The sequence below is a fragment of the Bos grunniens genome, chromosome 19, assembly GCF_055505025.1.
Source record: "Bos grunniens cultivar Pamir isolate PY7600 chromosome 19, Bosgru_T2T1.0, whole genome shotgun sequence".
In the NCBI taxonomy this organism is placed as follows: domain Eukaryota; kingdom Metazoa; phylum Chordata; class Mammalia; order Artiodactyla; family Bovidae; genus Bos; species Bos grunniens.
Window position 1 is genome coordinate 23,055,047 of NC_141183.1, and position 26,378 is coordinate 23,081,424.

The 26,378-nt window shown below is 57.5% G+C and overlaps 2 protein-coding genes across 6 annotated transcripts in view; one reads left to right on the top strand and one right to left on the bottom strand.

Annotated features, from left to right (window-relative positions):
* Positions 1-1,901: 1,901 nt before the first annotated feature.
* Positions 1,902-23,003, bottom strand: THRA (thyroid hormone receptor alpha). 3 transcript variants are annotated; one of them, XM_086357824.1, is made up of 8 exons: positions 22,552-23,003; positions 8,878-8,945; positions 8,234-8,334; positions 6,155-6,302; positions 5,315-5,520; positions 4,198-4,344; positions 3,353-3,611; positions 1,902-2,720 (listed from the first exon to the last, which is right to left on the bottom strand). In XM_086357824.1, exons 1-8 carry the CDS (start codon positions 23,001-23,003, stop codon positions 2,470-2,472), a joined length of 1,632 nt encoding a protein of 543 aa, XP_086213950.1. In that variant the 3' UTR covers positions 1,902-2,469. The 3 variants fall into 3 exon arrangements, with proteins under 3 accessions (XP_086213950.1, XP_086213948.1, XP_086213949.1); XM_086357822.1 differs by lacking the exon at positions 22,552-23,003 and adding an exon at positions 11,353-11,705; XM_086357823.1 differs by lacking the exons at positions 8,234-8,334; positions 22,552-23,003 and adding an exon at positions 11,353-11,470.
* The window catches only part of MED24 (mediator complex subunit 24), a 43,837-nt gene continuing 28,306 nt past the window's right edge, over positions 10,848-26,378 (top strand). Inside the window, exons 1-2 of one of the 3 annotated variants that reach the window (XM_086357815.1) lie at positions 10,848-11,017; positions 19,374-19,462. The gene's annotated coding sequence lies outside the window, so the exon portion shown is untranslated. The remainder of the gene's footprint in view (positions 11,018-19,373; positions 19,463-26,378) is intronic. The other 2 variants (XM_086357806.1, XM_086357807.1) reach the window with 2 other exon arrangements.

Consider the following 26,378-nt stretch of genomic DNA (forward strand, 5'->3'; position numbering starts at 1 on the left):
CCACTTCCAAAGCAGGGACTGGGACGGCTGGCTGCCCGTCTAGAGCAGGTGCGTGGCACTCCTGAGTCCCCCAGCTCCTCCCCCACCACGTGTACTTGCTCACACATTCACACAGAGAAAAACACACACACACACACCCCCCACCTCACTGAGAGTGGGGGGAGGGGTCAGGGGTTACGGGGAGGAGTGGGGGATCACAGCTCATATGACTGGGCAGGGGTGGGTGGGTAGGGAGGGTTTCCCAAGTGCCTGCAAGAGGCCAAGCCTCTTGGAGGCCTTTTCTCCACCATGTGCATGGCTGAGAATGGGAATGGAGACGTGGCGGTGGGGATGCAGGGACGGGGAGACAGCAGACAGGTCAGGAATTCCACTGGGCCCCCAGGGGTGGGGGGAGGGTATGAGAGGGCTCATCCATGGGACTGGAATAATACAGGAATCAGGACCCCAGAAGAGAGATGGGGATTGAGACAGACAAAGGCGGCACGGGCAGCCCAGGAGCCCGAGGGGGCGGGGCAGGCGCACGCACAGGTGACAGCACTGCTCTTCCAGGCCTCCACCCCCAGCGGAACACCTGAACGGGGAAAGGACATGGCCCGATGGGCAGCGTAGCATTGCCTTCCCGTGGGTGTGGGTGTGTGTGTGCGTGTGTGTGTCCACGCATGTGTGTGCATGTGTATAGGGGGCTGTGGCAGGCTGAGGGTCAGGGTGGGGTGGCAGGTTCCCCACTGCTTAAGACATTTTGCCCCAATAGTGCAAAGCGCAGGAAGCCCTGGCACCCCTCCCCCCGCCCCCTGCCCCATTCCCCATGGCTTCCGGGGGCATCTATGTCCACCCATCCATCCCTGCCGACATGCAGCCCTGAGCCCAGGGCCCTCCGGTCTGCTCTGTCCCTCCCCGCCCTCCCCTCCCCCACCCTCAGAGGGCTACCTCCTCCCTCCCTCTCTTCCCTGCGGAGTGGGCACTGGCAAAGAAGGGAGGAGGAGGGCAGCTCACCCAAGTGCAGACCAACAGAGCACTCCTCACCAGGAGGGTGGGAGGTGGCTCAAGCCAAAGTCCCTGAATTAGAGAAAAGAAGAGGGGGAAGGGGTCCCAGGGGCACAGGGGCGGCTGGCCTGAAGAGCTTCAAAGGAAAAAGGCGGAGCACCAACCGCCCTCTCCCCCAGGGCCTTGACTAAGTGCCACTGATCTAAGCACCCCATTCCGGGGCCCGCCCGCCTGGAGTCTGGGGTAGTGCTAGTGGGAGCAGGAAAGGAGGAGGGCAGGGGTTAGAGAGAACCCAGCAGACGGATGGGAACAGGGGCCCGCGGGTGTGCAGGTTCTGGGAGAAGCTCACACACACCCCTTTCGCCTCCCTTATGCTGCCCCCCCACCCCCGTCCCAGGGCAGCAGCATCTGGATCGTAGCTAATACTGCAGGATGTGAGGAGGGCGGGAGCTTGAGCCACAGTTTTTCCTGTGTGGGTGCCAAGGTGCAGAAGAGGAGGGGGGTGACAGGGAGAGGCCCCCGGGGCTGGGCACTTGAAAGGGGAGCTGTGCGGGCAGCAGGGCAGGCTGGTGAGGGGCCAGCTGGCATCCAGAGTGAGAGGTAGATGGAACTCAGCGGGCACGAGTGGCAGAGAGCAGAGGGAGTACTGGGGCGGGGGTGCCAAAGGGCACAGAGGGAGGGGCAAGGCAAGGGGGCGTGGCCAGGACCCTGCTGCACTAACTCACAGCTCTGACGGCAGCCCTACCCTTGGGGACCTGACGGTGGATGGGGGCAGTTCTCTCTGATTTGGGGGGAGGAGGGGCAGCTCTCAAAGTGCTCGGGGGTGGGAGGGGGGGTCCTCCCCTCTGGCCAGCCTCAGTTAATAACTTAATATCATCTCTCTATCAGTCGCTCGCTCTTTTTTCCTCTGTCTAGTATTTCTTCATTTATCTTCTCCCCTTGCCTGGTTTCCAAAGTGCAGTTAGAATGACTAATTTTTAACCTCCAGGGGAGGAGCCAAGCCAAGCCTTTCTTTGCACCAGGCATCTGGGGAAGTAGAGAGGCCCTCAGCCTGGAGGGGGGACCTAGGCCAAGAGACTGGGCGAGGGGGCTCTCTCTTGTGTGTGTGTAGGGGGTGAGTGAGGGCCTTTGCCCCCACCCCACATTCCTCTATCCCCTACGGTCAAGATGGCTTGTCCGCACTTAGTTCTCCCTCCCTTCTCCTACCTTCTCCGAGGACAGGGTCCTGGGAACTGCAGGACACGGTCCCCCCGCCCCCCTCCCACACTGTCCTTTTCATGGCAAGTTCATTTGTTTGCCCTGTCCCAGGGCTGGAGGTTCTGAGGAGGGACAGGGCAGTGTGGGGGTGTGTGTGGGGAGCTGAATCTATCCAAGGATGAGACGGAGGAGAGAAGAGGTGTGGGGGTCTCCCTCAGCCCCCAGCTCTGCCCCTTCTCTCCAGGCTCCTCCCCACCAGCTCCGCACACCCTCTGGCCGCCTGAGGCTTTAGACTTCCTGATCCTCAAAGACCTCGAGGAAGAGTGGGGGGAAGAGTTCGGTGGGGCACTCGACTTTCATGTGGAGGAAGCGGCTGGCGTGGCAGGCCCCGATCATGCGGAGGTCAGTCACCTTCATCAGCAGCTTGGGCCAGAAGTGCGGAATGTTGTGTTTGCGGTGGTTGACGTAGTGCTCGAACGCCAGCAGGTACGCCTCCTGACTCTTCTCAATCTTGTCCACACACAGCAGGCCCGAGCGGTCTGCAGGGAAGGAGGGGCAGGAGGCTGAGAGGGTGGAGGGCGGGCAGAGGCCCAGAGGCTGGGGGAGAATGGAGAAAAACATGCATTCTGCGGGGGCGGGGGACAAGTGGGGGGCAACCGCAGGGCAAAGCCGGTGGAGGGGCAGGTAAAGCAGACAGAGGAGTCAGAGGTGGGCCTGGGAAGAGAGGAGACTAGGAGACGAGGCAGGCCTAGGGGGTGGAGAGGTGGGTTGGGTGGAGGAGTAGGAGGAGGTTGGGGGCAGGGACGGGGGGTTCTGAGAACAGAGGAGGGAGGGGAAAAGAAGGTGGATGGGAACAGAGTCAGAAGTGGGGAACAAAGGAGACTATGAGAGACAGAGAGCAGATGTGGGGCAGAGGTGAAAAATGAAGCCAGGATAGGAGAAGAGGGCATGGGAAGCTAGAGATGGGCCTGGAGAGAAGAACAGAGGGGTATGGGTGACAGAGCAGGGGACAGTGGACAGAGGATGGGCCTGGGGACAGGGATAAGCTTGGGGGACAGAGAGGTGGGCTTGGGGAACAGAGAGACTGAGAGGTTAAAGAAGGACAAGCCTAGGGCCCAGTCAAGCTCTCAGTCCCTGGAAGCTCCAGAGCCCACCCAGCCAGGCTAGGTACCTGTTGACATTAGCAGCACAGCCTGCAGCAGAGCCACTTCCGTGTCATCCAGGTTAAAGGCAGAGAGTGACTTGCCCAGTTCAAAGATGGCGTCAGAGACGACACCCAGGCCGCCATTCTTGAGCTGCTCCCGCTTGACGGCCATCTCCCCGCTCAACGTCAGGGTGTCACTCTCGGGGTCATAGCGGACAGCCGCCCGCAGGGACATGATCTCCATGCAGCACCCCTTCAGGAGGATGATCTGGTCTTCGCAAGGCAGCTGCAGAGTCACAGGAACGCTCAGCATGACCCTCCCCATAAGTGTCCCCTGAAGGTGCCCCTGGGAACTTCGAGGCCACCACCAACCGGGAAGGCGTGCTCTGGACAGCTACCCTTGCACTGGGTGGCAGACCTACCTTGCCTCACTAAGCCTCACAACTAGGTCTCTGAGTTAGGTCCTGTCATTACCTCCATGCCCACTGCAGATGAGCAAAGGGAGGTTTAGGGAGTTAGGCCACGTGGCCAAGGTCTCAAGCCAGTAGGGCAGCTGGTCCACAGAGTTAGTGCTCTTTAAAATAAGAATCTCCAGAGTCAGGATGGTCACGTAGACTTGCGGGGAGTTGGGCAAGGAGAGGCTGGGGGTGCAGGGCCGGGCCCAGAGAGCCTGTTAGTTCTTTAGGAACCAGCTCGCCCTGTGCATGCGTGTGTGCATGCATGTGTGTGTGTGTTGGGTGTGTTGACCTATAGGAATTGCTCCCTGTCCAGAGAGCTTCAGATAAGGATGAGCTGGGACTGGGTGACCTGGGGAGCAGCCCAAGGCTTCCCTCCAGTGTGACACCAGGTCTCTCCTCCCATTCATCACTCACCTCGGAGAACATGGGCAGTTTTTTGGCAAAGTCCACCACGCGGGTGATGGCCGGGGTGATGATCTTGGTAAACTCGCTGAAGGCCTCAAGGTCCACCTTGTCTCCGTCTGGCATGGAGACGATGGGTGACTGGCCGATGTCATCCGGCTAGAGGGAGAGATGGGGGTCAGTTGGGGCTGCAGACCCCTTTCAACTACTCACTGAGGCTCCCTGCCCACCAGGGGGAGCTCCAAGGCAGCTTGGGGAAGTGGGGCCACCGCACCTAGGGACTCTGTGTCCCAGGCCTAGGGCTTCTCCCACCTCGCGGCAGAGAACAGACTAGCACCAGAGCTTCGAGACGGCTAAGAAGAACAAGGATCGTAGCACCAGTAGCCGTAATGTCATGACAACAGAAGCTACATTTGACTAACACGTAGCTAGGAATTAGGCCGTGTGTTTTACACATATTATCTCATTTAATCCTCACCATGACTTATCACCATTAGTTGATGTTATATTTATCACCATTTCACAGGTGAGGAAACTGAGACAGAGTGAAGCTAAGTAATAAGCCCAAGGTCGAGGGACTAGTAAGCGGTGGAAACAGGATTTGAACCCAGGCAGTTTGATCCCTGTTACACACACACACACACACACACGTACGTGCTTGGTTTCAGAGCTGGTGCTCCTTACAGAGTACTGTTTCACCCACTGATGCACTCCATCCGTCAGGAGTTCTCTGCCTTCCCCCACCATACACAACCAACTGTCCATCTCCTCCCACGCTGACTATTTCCAAGACAACACGTGGCCCCCAGGAGGCTCCCCAAAATACTGTTCCATGACTGTGTCCGTGTCCCTGCCTCCCAGTCACTGTGGACAAGAAAAAGAGGAGAGATCCTCCCCCCTTCACTGGAAATCTGATGAGGCAAGGCCCTGCCCTCATGGAACTCCCAATCAGATGGAAAAGGCAGTGACACATACACGGGTGTACAAATCAGAATGCCAAGTTGTGCAGACTAGCAGCTTTGGGGTGGACTAGTCCAAGAAGGCTTCCTGGAGGAGGCGAGACTCTGAATTCGCTCTCCTCTCCTGGCCACCAGGCTGCCACTCTCACTCATGCCCCTTCTCTCCTTACCAGGAATTTCCGCCTCTGCTTCCAATGGCTGCCCTGGGCATTCGTGCTGCGATGGGCCTCTGTGGCAACATGGATCAGGTCCCACTCTTCAGGAGTGGGCTCTGGTCGCTGCTGCAGTGATCGGATCATCTCCTCCTTCCGTCGCCGCTCTCGGTTCTGCTCAATCAGCTTGCGCTTGGCCACCCGCTTCGAATCATCTAGAACCACTGTCAACAACAGACACGATGCCCTTTGCATGGCACACTCTGTCACCTGCTCAGAAACTACTCTTCCCGGTGTTTAGGTTGGAGAAACTCAGGGGAAGGGCCAAGAGAGGCTAAAGGACTTCCCTAGCAGTCGGGTGGCACAACCTGGATCATGATAATCACTGGGACCACATCAACTCCGATTTCGGCTGACCCAGAGGATACAATGTTCTGGTCTAAGGGAGACAGTGGTTACTGGAAGACTGAGCCATCCAGTCCCTAGCTAACAAGATGCCCTGTCTCACCCCACAGAGAAGTGGAGTGCCTTCCTTGGTAGTCAGAGATACTGTGTAATGGTGGGGTACTCAGGACTTATTTCTACCCAACAACTCTCTGAAGACCCTTGACTGGTGAAAGGCAGGTAGGCACCAGGGCCCGTGCTCAGGGCCAATAGAGGAATCCTCTGTTTCCTTTTCTTCTGAGATGAGGGCAGCAGGGACTGCCGAATTCCCTGAAGATTCTGAATACTCATTCCATCACCAGCCTGACCCAGATGGTCACTCTGCCCTGTGGGTACCCTGGAAGGGAGCTGCCACATCTGAACACACCCCCACCTACAGCTGCCTGGCCCGGTTTCCCCCACCCATCCCCTTACAGTCCATGGCCATGCCCACAGCGATGCACTTCTTGAAACGGCACAGCTGGCACTGATTGCGGGTGATCTTGTCAATGACACAGCAGCTGTCATATTTGCACGAGTAGGTGGGATGCAGGTTCTTCTGGATTGTGCGGCGAAAGAAGCCCTGGGGTGGGGGCGTGGAGGGGAGAGACAGAGCATGGTGTGATCACGATCTTCTCTTCCTGAACCAACCATGCAGCTCTCTGGCAGGGGGTGGGGGGCTAGGGGAATTAGTGAGGGGACCTGGCATCTTCTGGACAGAGCAAGCCCAGCATCACCTGGGCTCTGCCAGGACTTAGAAACACACATCTTCAGCCCCAACTGCCTACGGGGTACCTGGGGAGTGGTGGTGGTGGCAGAGGTAAGGATGGTGACCATGGAGAGGAGATTTGAGCCTGGGAGGGTGTGAAATATGACGAGGCCTGAAGGAACAGCCACTTGGGACATCCAATTAATACCTGATTCTCCATCTTGCTAAACAACTCTAAAAACAACAGTGGCCCCAAACCATTCTCATACACGCTGCCTGTTACCTATGCAGGTGGAATTCATGAAATGGTGGAGGGCGGGGAGAATGTCAAAAAAATCAAGAAAAGGCATTGGGTATGGACTTGTATTAGCTTGCAAATAAAATTTTCAATTTTATATACAGGGTTTAATCTTTGCTTTAAAGGAAAAAAACCTCAAGACTCAAGATGGCAGTAGTAATAAGAAGGGCTAATGTATGCTGCATACTTACTCTGAGCCAGGAGCTTCTAAACCTTTTCTTTCATGTATCATCACCTTTAATGCTGGTGTCAACCCCATGAGGTAGGAACTGTTACTATCTCCATGTTGCCGACTACGAAACTGAAGCTTGGAGAGATTAAGCCATTTGCCCAAAGTTATATGGCTAAACGGTCAGAACTGGACCTGAGGTATGAGACGCAAGGTCTGAGCTCTCAGATTCTGGGGTGCGATTAAAATCCACCTAGAGTACCAATCAAAAATACGGATTCCTGGGCCTCACTCTAAACCTCTCCCATCGGACTCTCTAGGAGTGGGAAGACATCTCTGTCCTCTTGGGATGACCCACTGGGACTCAGAGGGCCTTGAGGGTGAGACCCCCTGTTCTGTGCTACACTGCTGGTGATGCTTCCAGGAACGCTGCCAGGGGACTCTCCATTCCTGGTGGTCTTGGCTTGACTGGCACCAAGAAAAGAGGATCTTGAAGCCTTGATGTATTCTTCATCTTTCTGTTTCTTGAAAGGTCTTATATTTTCAGGAGGTGATGACTTTAGACAAACCACGTAGGTTGAAATGCCCAAAGTGAGATCTAATTAAGTCTCCCCAAGTCTACGACCTTGTCCCCTCTGCCCAGGGAGACTCTGCCATCCTCTCCTCTGGGCTCCACCGTGCCCCTCCCAAGCAATGGTTCTCAACCTTTCGGGGGCAGCGGAAGCAACTGGGGAGCCTGTTGCAAGGCAGATGCCTGGCAGCCACCACAAAATGTTCTGGTAGAGTAGGGCTGGGATGAGGCCTGGGGACCTGCACTTAACAAGTACTATAGGCGGTCCAGGAACCAGATTTCAAAAACACTGATATTGCTTTCAGCTAACACCAGTCTTTCCCTGGTAGGCTGTGAGCAGCTTGAGGTCAAGGCAGATACTACACATCTGACACTTAATACACTGAGTGGATGGATGGAAGCAGACATTTGTTGAGTGCTTCTTTTCTGTTTGGCACTGTTTTAAATACTCGATGTGCATTATCTCATTTAATTCTCCCAACAATGCTATGTGGTAGGTATTATCATTATCCTAACCCATTTTACAGATGAAGAAACTGAGGCTCAGAGAGACGAGGCCTCTTGCCTAGGAGTGGGAGAGCAGGGATTATGAATGAACAAATGAATGAATGAATGAATACGGGAAATGACGATGAAACAGGTGGGCTTTAGGTTACACGTTTATAGAGCTGTCTGTCGGGCCAAGTGCTGAGGGGCTTACAGGGAATGAGACGGTGGGGGGGGGGCCTCAGGTGGTGGGGGAGGGGCAGGAGCTGGCTGGTCCATACCTTGCAGCCCTCGCAAGTGATGCAGCGGTAGTGATAACCGGTTGCCTTGTCCCCACATACGACACACTGCTCGTCTTTGTCCAGGTAACTAGGGATATACCCTGGGAGGGAGGAAGGGAGGCAGGCAGGCAGGCATGGCTTGGGGCCCCAGCAGAGAGGCTTCGAGACTCTCTCCATCCCCCCACTTTTCCTTCCTTGCCCAGCCTCCCTGAAGGGTTCTCTGTCTCCAGACAGAGTCCTGGAGACATATCAGAGGTCATCTTGCTCATCCCCTTCCCTAAGAATATGGAGAATCCAGTTCTTCTGACTGACCCTTTAGGGCTTTTCTCTCTTGCTGCATCCCAGGGGCAGGGGGACACAGGAGAAGGAGAAGCAAATCTCGGCAGCAGCTCATCTCGGGGACCTCAGGTAAGGGCGTGATGGGAGAAGGGAGGGAAGAGGCCCTTTCTGACCTACTCCATCCTCAGTGGCTGGGGCATGCTCCACATCACACCTCTCACCCAGACAAGTCCATCCCAAGCTCTCCAGGAGGCTCTTCCCACAGGACACAGGAACTGCCGGTACAAGCCCAGGCCCCGGAAGAGCCCTTTGCTGGTTCGGTGGGGTTGAGGGTGGGGAGGAAGGGCACACGCAGCCAGGCTCACCTGACATGCTGGTTTTCAGGGAACATTGGCCGTTCTTTCTTTTTCGCTTTCCATCTGGTGACCTGGTACTGGACAGGGGCAAAGTGGGCAGAATCAGAGAGCAGACCTTGGGCAGCCCCTCTTTGCATCCAATAGGCTGAGGTCATGCCTCAGGCCTGACTCCCTCCATCTACCTCCCACCTTCAGGTCAGCTGACAAAACTGAGAAGGGTCCAGCTATCTGAGCAAGAGATAAGGGGCTTGGCTGGGGCACAAGCATGTTCAAGGGTCCCAACACACACTGACACACACATTAGAGAACCGTAAACATCCATTGTCTATAAAACATCCACATATTTAAGCCTTCAGTACTTGACACATATGCAGAAGAATCTCAGGACATGAATCTTTAGGACATGCTTAAAACTATATAAGCTTTAGAATACACACAAATATATGCAGCATAAAACCAGCACATATGAACATATGAACAACTATGCTGCCTTCAGTATAAACCCAAGCATGGTATGTAAGCAGCAGTCTCTATTATCTATGTGGACATGACTTTCAGGGCTTTCTCAAATGTTATACGACCTCAAGGATATGCCCACGTGTTTCACAACCCTCTAGACAAGCACCTAATAATACCATGCCCCTCCCTGCAGCGAGCATGTCACTTGATTTTCAGCTCATGCACACACGCTAGATAACCACAGCGGACCACCAGAACCTAGACTCAAGGACGTGAGAAAAGGATGGGACTCCCAAAGCCACCCTGTCCACGGCCCCCATTTAACAGAACAGCAAACTGAGGCCCCACCTGTGCCAGCCGACACAGTGGACCGGGGTCAGAGCCAGAACAAAGACCCAGGGCCCCTCCACGTAAGGTATTATAGCAGCCCTCAGCCACTGCACACGCATGTGGCCAGCCTCTCCACATACGTGTTACATAACCTCGGCACACACAGGTTACATAAGCCTTCTACATGCATGCACGGATTGTATAACCTCTCACACACACCCCGTGTGTGGCATGTTGCAGAGCCTCCCTCCAGAGCCCGATGTAACTACCAACACACTGACACAGTGACCTTGGCCAGGGTCACAGTCACAGATAGCCGTGTCCCACACACCCTGGGGATTACCCCTGTCTAATTTCTAGAACGGTTCGAGGGTCAGATCTGCTTCCTGTCTCCGGAGGGGTGGGTATGGGGGAACGCCTAGCTACCGAGGCCCCAGCTGAGCTGGCGGTCTTCTGCAATTAATCAGACTTACAGACTCTGGGTGCAGTACCAGGGCTAGCCACAAGGTGGCGCAAGGACATGGGGGAGGGGAGGCTACGGGGAGGGGCTGCAGTCCTGGGGGGACCAGGAACTGGCATTCCCGCCTTTCTCTGCGTTAGGAGCAGACTCTCCCAGACCCACAGAAGAAGTCTGGGCAGCGAGGTACAGAGGCTGTAAGTGAAAGCTATGCAATGATAGGCTAAACCTTTTTCAGAGTTCCCGGGGGTGGGGACTGGGTAGGGGGATACCCCACTGCCCTTACCCAACCACCAGCCCCATCCACTTCCTCCACCCTTCCAGGGACCCAGTCTTGGGCCCCAGGGCTTTGCTGGGCCAGGACTCCAGCCTCCTGGCTCGGGATCTGGTCTCCTAGGCAACGGCCACACTGCTCCCCAGAGCACCCATCCCCCACCCTCTCCCTGGCCATAGGCACAGGCTGTACCCAGCTCCCAGGGCACCATGCCAACAGAGACGGAGCTCTGTGCTACTTGGAGCTGATGGGAGAGGCAGAGACCCTCTGGGCTCCTGAAAGGCACTGCAGATGGCAGGTAAGCCATCCCTAGCTGTGTGTGCAAGGCTGATGTCTGTTCCACGTGGGAGCAAAATCTTCATAGCTGGTATTCACTTCCACTTCCTGGGAGGAGCCCCATGGCAGTGCCCGCCCTTGCCCATGAACAAGGAAGAACTTGTGAGGCTCCCAATAGGTTCCAAATATAAGCGTGAGCTGTGACCAACAGCTACTGGACCATGTGCCCTGAAATGTCATGTAACAGGCACCATGGCTTCTGGACCGCACACTGGCAGTCAGAAGTGAATGAGCTGGTAGGGAGAGGAGGAAAGGAGGCAAATGGCAAGGCTGTTTGGATTCCACAGATGCAGGTAAGGGTGGCCCAGGGGACCAGGGAGGGGGCAGGATTTGAGATGCCCAGCACCATCCAGGGAGGGGCCATGTGCCTGCCGCCTGTAATTACTCTACATCACCTCCCCCTTTTAGAATGGGCATCTCTCCATCCAGGTGCCTAATTCCCTGCCACATGGGAACATGACCTCATCTCCTGGGCAAAGGTAGGCAGCAGGCTGGCTGGCCTCATGCCCCGACCCTGGCCCCCGCCACAGAGGTACTTAAAAGGCCCAAGCTCAGCTCTCTTGGGCCCAGCCAGGTGACCCTGCTTGCTGCCTAGGAGTTGGCATGACGTAGCTGCCGAACGCATTACCTGCTCTCCTCTGGGTCTGACCCACACTCCACCTTGCTTGGCTTCTGTTCCATTCACTTCAATTCCATCCAGGATGCCCTCCAGCACGCCGAGAGACTGGGGTGGGCACACTGGCCCCCCCGGCACACCCACAGGCCACCCACCCCCTGCCACCCAGGCCCTAGGGCACAGCACCCATGGTGCCCGCCTCAGCACTTGGCCTTTCACACCATGCCCTGAGCCCCAAGGGGGGCGGGCGGTGAAAGGGGCCAGGGAATGGCAGGTGGTAGGGCTGGGTGGGGGAGCAAGCCGGGTCTGTAAAGGGGTCCTGGGTGGGAAGAGTAACTTCTGAATCTTGTCCTGTCCAGAGGTCCCTGCAGAGAGAGGAGAGAGGCAGGGATAAGGCGGTGCCATGGTGGGGCTAGGCGAATAGGATTCCTTTGGTACCAACATTTTGGGGCTCATACTGAGACGATGGGGGGACTTCCCTGGTGCTCCAGTGGCTAAGACTCCACGCCCCCAATTCAGGGGGCCCAGGTTCAATACCTGGTCAGGGAGCTGGACCCCACAGACTGCAATTAAGAGTTCACAAGCCACAACTGAAGTTCCTGCATACCGCAAGGAAGACCTGAGACCCAGTGTGCCACCACTAAGAGCTGGAGCACGCCAAATAAATAAATACTGTGAAAAAGAAAATAATGAGATAGTGGTAGTCATAGAGGGCAGGCACAGGAAGAGGACCAGGATAACCATTCAAATCAACAGAGAGCAGGCAAAAAAATAAATAACCACCACACAGCAGGCAAGACTGGAGATCCATAGACATGGAGATCATGCCTGATCTCCAGACATGAACAAGGATGGAGGGAAAGAATGAGGTCATCCATGTACCTTGTCTCAATCCTCACAATCAAGTGAGGCCCTTGTGTGTGTGTTAAGTCCTTGCAGTTGTGTCTGACCCTTTGCGACCCCATGGACTGTAGCCCGCCAGGCTCCTCTGTCCATGGGATTCTCCAGGCAAGAATCCCAGAGTGGGTTGCCATTTCCCTCTCCAGGGGAATCTTCCTGATCCAGAGATTGAACTCGCCTCTCTTGTGTCTCCTGCATTGGCGAGTTCTTTACCACTAGCACCACCTGGGAAGTGGTGCCCTTAATATGCATCTATTAAACATCAGCTGCTATTACCAACCCCCTCACCAAGTTTTCCTAAAACTCATCAGTACTGTAGGGCAAGACGCCACCAGAGACGGGCAGCTTTGAGCCCAGGCACAGGGCAGCAGGGGGCGGGGTGTACTGGGGAAGGAAGTGTGGTTTGTAGAGGTGGCATGCAGGAATCCTGAACACCCACCTGAGTGCCTCAATAAAGAAGGACGCTGAAAACAGTAGGGAGCTGCCCCCTCCCCCAGCTGCTGGCCCAGTTATGACTCCCCAACCCTGGCCCCACAAGGAGATTCCCATACAAGGTCCCACATCACACTTCCCAGTCTGAGGACCAGGCTTCCCCTTCCCCATTGGTTTAGCTGAGCTGCCACCCACCAGGAAGGCAAGGGAACAGGGAATGGAAAATAACCCCTGTTAATGGCACAGAGAGTATGTGCCCTCTGGTATCAGAACTTCGCAGGTGAGTAAACGAAGCCTCAGAAAGCTTGAACATTCACTCAAGTGGGCGCAGCTAGTCAGCAGCCTGCCTCCAACGCTGGCCTTGTTCTGCTACCAGGGGTCTAGGGCAGTGCCGACCTGGGCCAACCATTCCCTCCACGCCACATTGCTGACCCCAGGCTGCAGACCTGACGTTCCGTGTCTGCCCAGACAGGCAGGTGTGGGCACGTGAAAGGGGACAAAAGGTGCGGCTCCCCGCACACACCCCTTCATCCCTCCACAGTACGACTGTTGCACCAGAGGCTTTGCCCCTCGGCCCCACCTCCAAGAACTGATAAGGAGTCAGGGTGGGAGGGGAAGGGAGAGATAAGTCAGGCCATTGGGCAGGGCAGGGCCGGCCATGGGACAGGGCACTGGGGTGAGTCCCCATCCTGGGGAGCAGGGCAGGAGGACAGAAGGGTGGCCCATTCTGTCTTTGATACCCCCACAGACCAGAACTGGGCACTGGGGGCTGGACAGGAGACACTGGGGAGGGGGGGACGGGTGAGAGCGGGGAGCCTTAGCCCAGGGAGCCATCAAGAAAGTAGGTCAAGTTTTTCTTGGCTTGCGGAGAAATTCCTGTTATAAATTTATAATGGCGTAGCCAGCCCTAAGGGGTGGAGGTGGGGGAGAAAAGGAGTGGGTGGGGTTGCCCAGAGCCTGGGCACAGGGGCCTGCCGCTCCAGCCAGAGCGCTGAGGGGTAGGGGGGCCAGGGTAGCCGTGGGGGTGGGGCTGACAATAGCGGGCTATTTTCTGTCGCCTCTGTTTCCACCTCTCTCTGCCCAGTGTAGCTTCCTCTGGTCTGTCTGTCTGTCTGCATCAGAATGTCTCTCTCTCTCTCTCCCCCCCGGGGGCGGGGTGTCTCCCTGTCTCCCCCTCCCCCCAAGTCTGTGCCTCGGTGCTTGGCACACCCTGGCTGCGGTGCTGCCCCCGCCTGTCTCCTGCCCACCTGGCATGCTGCCACCACTTGTTTACAGAAGCTGGAAAAATCCACTCGCCAGCCTGAGGCCTGGGCGCCCCCGGGGAGGGGAGGAGGCAGGCACAGGAGTGGGCACAGGGAGAGAGGGGCAGCCCCGGGGAGCAGGCCCTGGGGGCAGGTGAAGGCAGCCAGGGTGTGCAGGAATGGGTACCGACAGCTGTGGGCCAGGCAAGATGGGGAATCCTGGTGGCAGCGCGTGGCGTGGGCAGCTCCCTCCCAGGCCATAGAGCTGGAGGAACCCCCTCCCCGCTCACTCCTGCCCCAGCCCCTACAGGGCACACCTGGGGCAGCGCCAACCTAAGCCACCATGTTTATCTTCCCTTCCCCCTCCCAGGCCCAGTCTTAACTCCAAATGTGTCTGGGCACTGCCAAGGGCTTGCACGTGCCTGCTGGGAGGGGCGTTGAGCAGACCAGTGCCTGCTGCCTGTCGGTACCACCCAGGCTCCCCGGAGCCCCTGGCAGCGAGCAGCGGAGCAAGGTCCTGCCCTTGCCGCTCAGGGCACCCTCGCCTGGCACTTAGCTAGAGGCTGGAGCCCCTGAGGGCTCCTTGTCGTCTCTCTGGGGACATACCTGGGCCTCTGAGGCGACAGAGTGGGCAGAGAGCCCAGCATGCAGGGAGGCACACGGCACGTGGGCCAGGCCTGCGTTGGCCGTGGGTAGATGAAAGTCCAGGGAAGTGGGGCGGGGACACCCACCCTGAAGGGCAGCCTCTCGCCCCTCCTCCTGGAATCCTGTCAGTTCCCCAAGTGCCTGACGGGCACAGACCTGCAGAGGAAGAGGCTCAGGCCCCCAGAGGTGGAGGGGCTGGAGCCATGCTGCAGAGGAGGCTGGACAGCTGGGAGGCAAGGCCCACCTGTCGGAGGGCCTGGCCACCCTCTTCCTCTTTGTCAGATAAGAGCTGCCTGGTGGCAGTGTGGGCAAGGCGCCCGTGGAGGGGGAAACATTTCATTAAGCTTAAGTGCTTCTGGGATGGGGGGACAGAGACAAGAGGCCAATGCAGCATCCACAGGCACCATGCCAGGTCCCCGCTGCAGGGACTGTCCCACTCTGCAGTCCTGTGGACCCAAGGGACTCCCTGGAAGGATGCCTAGGGCTGCCAGAGGGGGTCTCTCTGCCCCCAGATCCAGCCCCCAGGTCTCCACATCAGTCTCCTCTGGGTCTACTCTTGGCTTTGGCCCCACCTGTCAGGGCCCCTGAACTTTGTCCTTAATGCACTAAGGGAAGCCCAGCCCTCCTCCTTGCCAAGCAGAGGGAAGGACATAGAGAGAGGGGGGCTGAGAAAAGGGGAGAAAGAGGAGAAGGGTGAAAGGGATGAAGGGGGAGAGGAGAGGGAAGATGAGGAGGGGCAAGGACAAAGAGATGGGCCGAGACTGGGGTAGAGGCAGGGTTGACAATGAAGTAGATGGAGAAGAAGAAAGGCGGCAGGGAGGTGGGGGTGGGGAGAGAAGGGTGGGAGAGACAGAAGGACAGAGGAGGGGAGGAGACACAGAGAGAAAGGTAACAAAGGAAGATGGGTGGGGGGTGCTCGGTGCCCCGCCCGAGTTCCACCTCACGAAGGCTGGGGGGAGGGCAGAGCAGAAATGGTTTCCACGGTGACAGCTGGTTCTTGGTGGCCTGGCATGTGGGCTATTAATAGTGCTGTGGGGAGGTTCGCACCTCCCTCTCCCCTTCCCCTTTGCCTGCCGCTAGGGTGGGGGGTAGATTCTTCACCCCCACTCCCAATTATCTGGCACTGATGCCCTGACTGCACACCATGGGGGCTAACAAGGGCGATGCTAAGAGGCCCAGCTGGCCACTGCAGCCCACACACACACACACACACACCAGACACACGCGCGGGCATGCACAGGCAAACACAGGCATCTGTGTGCAGACATGACCGCCTGTGCCAACGTGGGCTCCCATGGGCAGCCACAGACACCAACAGCCCCCGGGGGTTCTGGCGACGGCAGAGGTTGCAGCAGCAACACCAGCCCCCAGGTTGAGGGCTGGGTGCCTCTCAGGGCTGGGATCTTTATCTCCTTTCCCAGATCCCCCTCTCTGCTACTCTCAGGTATGGACTTGGGGGGGGGCGGGGCTGCCCCACCCAACTCCCAGTTATCCCAGTGCTGGGAGGGAGAGGAGGGGTGAAGGCGGGAAGGGAGGTGCTATTTGGCAGGTGTGTGATGGCAGAGGAGTACACAGATGAAGGCAGCAGCTTGGCAAGCAGGGGGGGCCAGGGGAAGGCAGCAGCCTTCGGTGGGCTCTCACAGGGCCCCCATGAGAAGGGATTCTGGAGCTCAAGGGCAGTGACCCCTGACGTCTGATCTCCTGAGCCACTCTAGGGCCTTGGAGGCTTAATGGGAGATGGGGGTGGGGGATATAAGGGGGAGATTGGTTAAACAAAAGGATCCTCTCCCCCAAAAGAATATAACAGGAAATTCCCCCCTGCAGGTCAGAGACAGAAAGACATAAACAGTAGCCTTGACTTGGGCCAGATGCCCAGTAGGAACATCAAAGACTGTTGGGCTTCCGCCCACCCCCACCATAACCTCACCCACCTGCTGCTCTCCTGCCCCTCCTCCCACCCCCAGGCCAGCTCCCATCAGGCAGCAAGGTGGGCACCCAGGTGTGGGGCTCATCTCCACACCCCCCGCCACGCCTACTGACGATGGTGGGGCCCACAGCTCCTGCTCAAGAGCTCAGCCCCTTCCCTGCCAACCCACAGATCTCCATACCACCCCCACTCCCCACAAGGAATGGAGAGGGAGATCCAAATAGCCAAGAAGGCAGAGTTAGGAGCACCCCCAGGCTGAGCACACTCTCCCTGCCCCCACCCCCCCAGCAGCCAGTGGGTAATTGGAGCTGGGAGCTGGGGCAGCTGAAGGCTGGAGGCATGAATGTCACGGGGCCAAGGCGCTCACTGCAGATGGCATCATGGGCACAGGGCTGGGGTCCTCCTTTCCCCACTCCCCTCTTCCAGGGAGGAGGTGGCACAGAGGAGCCTGCGAGCCCTGGAGAGCTCTACCCAGGAGGGAAGGGAATGATCAAGGGGAAACGCAAAGCGGGGATGTTCTCCCAGGCACCCCCAGAGAGGCAGAGATAGCCCCCAGCCAAGCCGAACAGGCACAGGCAGGGTTGGTGGGGGAGGGACTGAGAGGGAAGCGGGGAGAGAGGAGCTGGGAGACGAGGGAGGGAATGAGGAAAGGGAGGAGAGATTGAAAATTGTGTGTGTGTGAGAGCGGGAGAGAGGGAAAGGGAGAGAGGGGGAGAGGGAGAGGGGAGGGAGAGAGAGAGAGCAGGAGAGAGCGAGCAAGTAAATGCAGCCGAGTCTGCCCGCACACACACGGACACGTGCAGACACACACACTCACCCCGCATGCGCAGAGCCGCGGGCTCCGGTACCCCATTCCAGCGGATAGTCAGAGCCCTCCCCGGCCCACACATGCACAAAATGCGCGCACATGGATGCGCGCACAACACACCCACTCACTGATGTGTACCAAGACGCCTGATAGCCACCAAAGCCTAGGTCCGCGCACTCCCCTTCCCTCGCCCACGCCCCTCGCGCCTGGGTAAAAGAGAAAATGAAACAGGCGGCTCTGGGAGCCAAGAGCTCATCTCCTCCTTACAAGAGGAAGCCAGGAGGAAGAAGAGGCTTGGGGGCTGGGTCCAGTCCCGCTGCTCTGTGCCAGTGCTAGAGGCGTGCTCTTGGCCCTAACCTTTAACCCCAGTCCCCGTGCCCAGACTGGGTGCCCGCCTCCAAAGCAGGGGAGCAAAGATAGCATTTTCTGGGCACCGGTGAGTTCCATCTTGCTCCCCTTGTCTGCCCAGAGAACTCCTGATACCTCCCTGTGGACCACCTCACAGCCTGGCATGCTACAGGGTGGCCCCCCTTTGGTGCCCCAGCCATGGCCTGCCAGAGAGGAGGGCAAGCAACACCACATGCCTGAGAACCACGCAGTCCTCTCTCCACCAGCCCCAGCCGTCTCTGTGAGAGCCTGAGAACGGTCTCTGGTTCCAAGCGGCCTCTGTGTCCCCACCCACCCTGCAGCGTCCCGGACCCTGGGAAGAGACGAGAATCCACAGGCCTTGTTGGCCGTGACAGCTCGCAACAGGGGCTGACTACAGGTGTCATCTCACGTTATGTTATTTGCCCTCACTCCGCACAAGGTGGGCATCCCTGTCTCCAGATTACGAAAACCTAAACCCAAAGTCAGCAACTGGCAAGTGGTGAAAACCCAGCCTCCAACTCCCAGGCAGTGGTCTTCCCACCACAGTCATGCGTGCCTCCCTTCCCCATGAAGCAAAAAGTCCCCCAAGCACCTTTGCAGCCATGAGAACTAGGGTTGAGATTGGTGCCCCCACTCCAGAGGCTCTCCAGTGGCCCACCACAGGACATATCACTCCCATTGTCCTGGGGGAGCTGCATAAAAGGGATGGAGGGCGGAGAGAAGAGTTTTATCACCAGATTCACAGAGGATTAGAGGCAACCCAGGATACACCCTGGACCCCCAGGTGCTGCCCCCACCCCCCACACTAATGTCCCCTCTGTGCAGGGGCAGGGAATCTGTCAGCCAAGGGTGGGTCCTGAATGATAGATCAACGGTAGGTATCTACCGACCCAAAAGCTGAGATTTTGGGTCCCCAGGAGAGAGGAAGGGTGACTTACTCCACACATAAGAAGTGAGAGGGGTTGTGGAGAGGAGCCTGCTTTCCTTGTTTTTCCTCTCCCACACTCCCAGTGCTCAGACTTGTCCCAACAGAGATGCAGTGATGCCCAAACATTCGTGCATTTGTCCCTAACCGGGGAGGTGTGTCCCAGGCTGTGATACCAAGGGCTCCTTTAAGAAGCAGCTAAATAAGGTGAGGATCAGAGGAAAGCACAGTGGTGGCAGAGGGGCTCCAGGCTGCCCAAACTCCAGGCGGGAGAGAGAGAAGTGTCATGGAGAGGTGACAAGGAGGCTGGAGATTGGGGACCCACTATCCCTACCAACCCCACCTCATGCCTGTAATGTCCAGGAGATCCAAGTCTCCACCAAGCTTTTCCAAGAAATCCAGGGGCCCCAGACCCACAGATTTCCTTGCTGTAACAGCTAACACATACAGTGCTTGTGCACCAGGCAGTTTTTAAAAGCATTTTATATATTCTGACGGCTGTAATCCTCAAAAAACCAAATGAGGTCGGTATTACCATCCTCAATTTACAGATAAGGCAAGGGAGAGGTTAAATTGCTTGCCCAGGATTACACAACTGCCAGGGACAGAGCTGGGATTCAAACCCAGGCACTCTAGCTCCTACATATATATACATGTGTGTGTGTCTATGTATACCTATATATATGCACGTGTATATCCCTGTTTTTAACCATTACAGCATGCCACCTTGTTCTTTCATCCAGCTATGTGTTCCCTGTGACCCAGCCTCAGTTTCCCTTTTTGTAGCAGCCATGGACTCTCCAGGGTGGAATCCGTGCCAGTACCTCCTCATCCATTGTCCAGACCACAGTTAGAGGGGAGCATGGCCAGAAATGGTAAGTGCCCCCTGCTCAGATTTCCTCTCTGGAAGAACTACCCGCCCTGCCAGCCCAAAGTGAAGGGCCAGCCCATGGGAGAGGGCCTCACACAGCCCCACACAAAGTCTGGGCAGCTGTACCCTCAAAACCAGGCTCAGAGGCTGGGCAAAGCAGACACAGCTGTTGGGCATCTCTGAGGTGGGTCTCAGCTGCCAGGGATGTGGAGAAAGGCCATTGTGAGTCCCGCTCAGCTGGGTCCTGCCAACTCCCGCCACGGCCCCTGGGCGGGGAGGGGGGGCGGCGATTATTTTCCAGTGGGTCAGTGTGGAAGGAGCTTCCGATAACCATCCATGGCTTGCCCACCCAGACCTTCCACCCAGGCTGAACCCACCAGCCTGAGAAGTCAGCGTGGGCAGTGGTTGACCCCTTCCCTTCTCCCCCTATGCTCAGCCCCCCAAACTTGCTGGCCGCAGCTGCAGGGCTGAGGAAGTGCAGGATGTCCTGAGCAGCCAGCTGAGCCCCCCGCCCCCCACCCCAACCTCTCGCTGACCCCAGAGGCAGGGCAGGCAGGCCGAGGGGCGGGGTCTGAGTACTAGCAACTGGAGAAGAATGGAGAACATCACCGCCGGTTCCCAGCTCCAAGCACGGAGGCTGAGGCAGAAACGGACACCAGAACAGGGGTCAACGAGGGGGGTGGATAGGGACAGGGTGAGAGGGAGTTACAGACTGGTGGAGAAACAGGGGGAGAGAGAAGAGACACAAGCGAGACAGAGCACTGGAGACCGTGGTGGAGCAAAATTCCAAGTCAAAAATACACAGCACTCACCCAGACACTCACCAGCTTACGGCCTCCTAAGGGAGGCTTCCAAGTTTAGACAGGAGGGCAGAGCTGAGAAAAGGGGCCAGACTCCCGGTGGGAGGCAGGAACTCGGCGGGAGTTAGTGGGGGGAAGGCCGGTGAGCATCCCCAGTAATGGCCCAGACCAACGAGCCCAGCAGGGGCACTGAGGTTATCTGCTTTTGGGGTGGGGATGGGGGCTGCTCCCTAGGAGGCAGGTCTCCCCAAGACTCCCTCCCCCCCAGCAGCCAGGGTCATCCCAGCTCCTGAAGTCACCTAACATTGCTTCACGTGCATGACTCGGGCCTCTAGAACCCCCTCCCCCTTACCCTTTGCTCTGATTTTCCTGTCCCTCAAAAAAAAAAAAAAAAGAGCCTGGAAAAAGAAGGCAGGAGGAAGCTTGAGGGGAAAAGTCTACGACTGCGTGTACATCTAGGGGAGTGCCTGGCCGCACAGCTACAGTGCGTGCATCCGGGGGTGTAGACCTGTGACTGTGTGGTCCTGAACCTTCTGAGTGCCTCCTGCACCTGAGCCCCTGGGACTGTGTGCAGATGCCTGCACCTGTGTGCAGGGTTCCCACAGTCAATCAATTACAAAGGATTACGGAGCACTTCCTATGCTCGGCTCTGGGTGGGATCCAGAGCAATTCCAGTGATTCTCCTGGGTCTCAAGGAGCTCACCATCTAGGGGGTGGGATGACAAGGGAAAGAGACAGAGAATGTTATCTATAGTGACTGCGTGCCTTCCACCATTATGGGAGCAGGGTCTTTTTTGTGTGGTACACAGCACCTCAGAAAGCCACAGGAAGAGTCCAGGAAAATACTTGTTGCTGAGTTGTGTATATGTGTGTTGATGTGCAACTGCATTTGCGTTTGACCCAGTGACAGCGACTGTCACGGCAAGGCGATGATGCCTGTGTGACTGGGCTCATGCGAGCACGTGTGTGCCTGTGAGTGACAGGGTCTTTTGTAATGTGTGGCTGTGTGCAATTGCTCTGCATTCATGCATGCAGGCGATAGTGACTTTTTCTGTGTGGGTGACAGCGACTCCTCCTTGTTGTGTATGAGAGCATCTCCCCGTGACCCTATGCCTGTGCAAGGGTTGGTCTCCCATGGGTGTGTCCCACCCTTCTGAGCTCCCCTGTGCAGTGGCAGCGTGCCTCTTCCCTTGTCCCCATGTGGGTGTGTCCAGCAGTTCCTGTCCTTGAGTCCGCCTGGGTGTCCCTGGGTGTGCATGTGGCCGTGTGTGTGGGCATATCTCTGTGTCTGCATGGCACATTTGCTTCCCCCTCATCTTGGACCACAGCCCCCTATATCCCTCCCCTTCCTGGGGCCTGAGCCAGCATTGAGGGGTGGGCTCCCATCCCACTGGTTTTCCTTCTGCGACCTCCAGACCTCCACCCCCGCCAAGCCCCCCTCCCCCGGAAAACGGGAGGCTCTCTCCATTGCCTCTATAACCCCCACCCGGCAGGCTTTACCTGCACACTGGACAAGGGAGGGCCCCAGGCAGAGAAGGGGCACCAGAGACACGTTGCAAGGGGAGGGAAGCGGGTGGCACACAACACGGGCCCATTCCTCCCTCTCTTCCCCAACCACCCTAGCTTGCAACTCCCCTAATTATCCAGGGACCCTCAGATACACCCCCCAACACACACACATACACACACACACCCCCAGCCGCGTTTTTGCAATTAGTTGTGTTGCAACCAGAGAGCCATGTTCAATTGGGGAGGCGAGTGAAGTGCGGGGGGGGAGACTTTCTTCTCCTGGGGCCCGGGCAAGCCCACCTCCCACCCGACTCCTACCGCCCTCCGCTGCTGGAGGTAGCCTTGCAAACGCCACTCGGCCTCGGCCTGGGAGGCTGGGGGTGGGAGCTGGGGGGGCAGGCCTCCGGCGCACCGTAAACAAACCGCGGCGCGGCGGGCGGGGGAGCTCCGGCGGCCGGCAGCGGGGCCGGGCCCGGGAATGCGCAGCGGACGGGCCGGACAGAGGCCGGGCGGGTCCTCGAGGGGGAGGCCCGGACGCCATCTCCGCCGGCGAACCCCGGGGCCCACCGACCTCCCAGCAACGCCTCCCTTCCCCAGGGCGTTGAAGCTGCAAGCTCCCGGCCAGTGACAGGGTCACTGGGGCGCCCGGGAAGGCTGAGGCTGGCCGCGGGTACCCCCCGGACGCCCCCAGCCCGCCTGGGAGCCGGCCAGAGAGCCCCGCGGCTTTGCATAATCAATCGCGAGGCATTTGCATATTAATGCCCCCTCGCTCCCTCCCCCTTACCTCGGCGTGGCGCGCTGGACCGGGCTGGGCAGCGACGCGGGGGTCTCAGCGCCCCGTGCCGGGGGCGTCCATGGGGGGCCGGTGGGGCCCGGGCCGCCCGCCTCCTGCGCCCGGGTGTGAGTGCGAGTGAGCGCGGGGGGGCGGGGGGCGAGTGTGGCGGCCCCGCGGCTCCTCCGGCAGAGGCGGCGGCCGCTCTTGGCTCCTCCCTCCCCCGCCCCGCTCTGGCAGGGGCTCGGGCTCGGCGCGCCCAGCCGGCTCGCGGCTGCTCCCTGCAGGCCGCCTCGCCGCCGCCGGCCCCCGCCCCCCGCCCCCCGCCGCGCCCCGGGACCCCTGCCAGCCGCCCGGCCGCCCCTCGGCCGCCTCTGCCCCTTCCCGACCCGCATTCGCCCGCCCCACTCCAGGCGGCTCCGGCAGGAGTGGTGCTTGGTGACATATTTTGGAAGAGATGTCATTTAAAACATAGCCTTCGCTTGCTGCAAGAATTGGGGGGTTGGGGGGTGGCACCACGAGGATGGAGAAGGGCACATCGGCGAACCGAGCCGCCTGCACTTTAGAAGTCCGGGAGAAAGTCTAAACACCAAACCGCAGACGGTTTAGAGTTTGTTTTGAGTTCGGGTCCCTTTTCTGCCAGTAACTCACTGCATGACCTTGAGCAAATCACCACCTCTCTAGGTAACAAGCTTCCTCAACCTTACAATTCGAGGGTTGAGCACGTGACCCCTGGGGTCCTCTTAAATTAAACCATCCTGTGTTTTTAATCCTTTTGGGGGTATGCTTCCCCATTATCTCCCTTGCAGGCTCATTTTTAACATCATTACCTGCCTGATCCACTGCCTCCCCTTTCAAATGTCACCCTCCTCCAATGTAGGCTTTTTCTATTCACTGCCACCAGTCATTTCCTCGACAATCTGGTGCTCTTTCTGAGCTGGGGAGGGGGCCAGGCTTGCCCTACCCCCCTTAACTCTCAGCTTCAGGACAGTGGGTTTTCCTTCCACTTTTGCCCCTCCCCATCCAAATGTACAGGGCCAGTCCAGAGAGAAGGGTGGGCTGCGAAAAAATAGATCCCCTTCCCCAAAGGAGAGGTCTCCATCATGCCAGCCCCACCTCTCATGTGCGCGCACGCACGCACATACACACACACACACACCTGCATTCGTGGACATAAAACCAACCCGGTGACGCCAGAGCCCCTTTCATCTCGAGATCTCCCAGCGGCAGGCAGGACTCTAATTACCCCAGCACCCCCTCTGGCCCCGCCGGTTCCCCCGCTGTCATTAGCCCAGTTTTACCAGCGGGGGCCCTAGCCTTCCCACGGCTCCCAGGGCGGGGCCCTGTCTCCACCGTCTGCTCTTGGATAGGTGTGTGTGTGTGTGTGTGTGTGTGTGTGTGTGTGTGTGTGTGGAGAGCTGGTGTGTGTGTGTGTGTGTGTGTGTGTGAAGGAGAGCTATTCTACCAAGAGCCCAGTTTGTACTAGGCAGAATCACTTGCCAAATGTGGGGTTCTGACCAACAGCCTATGGGAGTTGGGCTGCCCTCGCTTTTCTTAGTCTCAGCCACCTGCATCCTGGCTCTGTTGCAGCCACTTCTTTTACAGGGGGTCTTGGCATTTGCAATGCATGGATGAGGGGAGGATAATTCTCTTGGGACCTCCCTGGAATCACAGGGATGAGAAGGGCAGTTAGGGAGAAACCCTTGGGATGCAGAGTGGAGTGCTGGTGATGAGGGGTTTGCAGATGGGGGAAGGGAAATGGCAGCGGGGAGCTAGAGCTGCAGCCTGCAGAGTCAGCATGCAGTCAGTGAACCTGTGGGTTCTGCCTGGGCTCATGGTGGACATGCAACAGCTGCAGTGTGGGGCAGGAAGCTGATCGTTCAGGGTCAAGGCAGCGTGCAGTGGGAGGAGCACCGAGGGTGGCTGTCTGCCAATCGATGCCACCTCAGTGATGGGATTTGGCTGATATGGTGGGGCGGGGGGCAGGGCTGTGCTGTGCAGTGCCCAGGGTGCAGGCTGTGCCATGTGTGGAAACAGCCCTTTGGGACTGGGTTGCCCAGGGAGCTGGGAGATAATCTCAGTGCATAAGACACATTTATGAGATGAGCTACTGTATCTTCTGCCTCCATCAGCCAGAACCAGAGGCGGTGAAGAGGTCTAACGACAGTCAGGATTAGGGCAGGGTGATGGAGTCCAGAGCGGGAAGGTGCAAGCACTATGGTTTTCCTCTTCCCTCCATTCTGGCTTCCCCACCACATCTCTCTAATGAAAGGTCCTAAAGTTATTGGATGAGGGAGACTTTATGAAATCCTAAACCCAGAGCCATAGATAATGAAGTGCCTCCTGATCTATCTGTTTTTCCCCAGGGCCTGAGCAGGCACTTTGAATTCAAAGAGGAAAGTCTACCCGTCCTACCTTCTCCTTACCTCTCTCACTTTCCTTCACTCCCGACATGGGCTGGTAACAGACCTGGACAAGGGCAAAGTGAAGGGCACACTGCCTCCAAAGCAGGCATCCTGCCAGATGCCAGGATCCAGCCCTAGTCTAGGCTCACAGACCCTGGCCCTGGGTCGCGTCATTCCCCTTCCCACCCCTCACCCCGCCTACCCCCATTTCTCAAGGCTTCTAGCTCATCTCAGAGTCATTTCGTCCCCAGCGCGTTCCCTCCTTGTCATGAAATCCTTATCCAGGCTGCTCCTCCCATCCCTGCCACCTCTTCAGGGCTGAGTCCAAGGGGAGAGCAGAAGGGTGGGGCTCAAGTGAGGATGGATAGAGACCCTGCAGGGATGTGTCTGACGGCCCCCTCCCTCTTAGACTTTGGTTGCCAAGGAGGCAGCAAGAACAGCCTGTTCTCTGGGCTCCCATTGGAACAGCTATGCCCAGGCCTCTCCCTCTCTTTCTTCCATTCCTTCTCTCCCTCCCAGACTGTTGCTAGGAAGCACCCCAGGACTGATCAAGGGTCTCACCCCTAGAAACCTGGGGATCCAGATAGCTTTCTAAAGAGCTTCTCCCAAATCCTGGAAGCCAAGACCCCACCCAGCATTCTCCACTCCTTCCAAGAATCCACAAACAGTTTGGGGGAACGGGGACAAGGCCTCCGTCAGCCTGCCCTGGAATGAACGAGCCCCTCAGTGGCCTGGGCATAAGTAATTCCCCTTCCCATCTCCCTTTGACCTCCTGGGCCCTGGGTGATGTCAGCAAGTGATGAGGTGTCCAACAGACACCCCCTGACTCCGCAGATACAGCCCCACTTATTGGGGAGTTCTGGAAAGAATAAACTGAGGTATCACCGACTAAGAGAACATAAAACCTAGGTATTTCTTTCTCTTACTGATTTTTTAATCAAGAAAAGATAGTGGAAAAGGAGGAGACAAAAGGAGGTCAGTTTATGCGATTTGGGGATCGGCGGCTGGCAGAGATGAGAGACTGAGAAATTAGCAAACAGTTGCCCAACTAAGAGTAAAGTGACCACTTATTGCTCCCTATCAATCACCTTTGTCCCATCAGATGCCCTGTTTATGGGTCACAAAAAAGAGAGCCAGAGGGGACTCGGGCCTGGCTGAGCCTTGCTTTGGGATCTGAGGGTAAAAGTAGAAAAAGAAGCTGACACCTTCTCCAGGTTATCTTTCAGAGCTTCTTCTACTTTTGTTCATTCATTTGACACTTTCTTTTTGAACATTTAATACCTGTCAGGTATCAGATCCCCTAAACGTTTCCAGCTTCTGGTCTCAGAAGGTTCCCACCTGGAACCCCTTCATCCTGCTTTGCCAGGAGAAGAGGTGGGGGGCAGTCTCCTTTACCTGCCACACCACAGCCCTCCCCCTCCAGTTAAAGGAGAG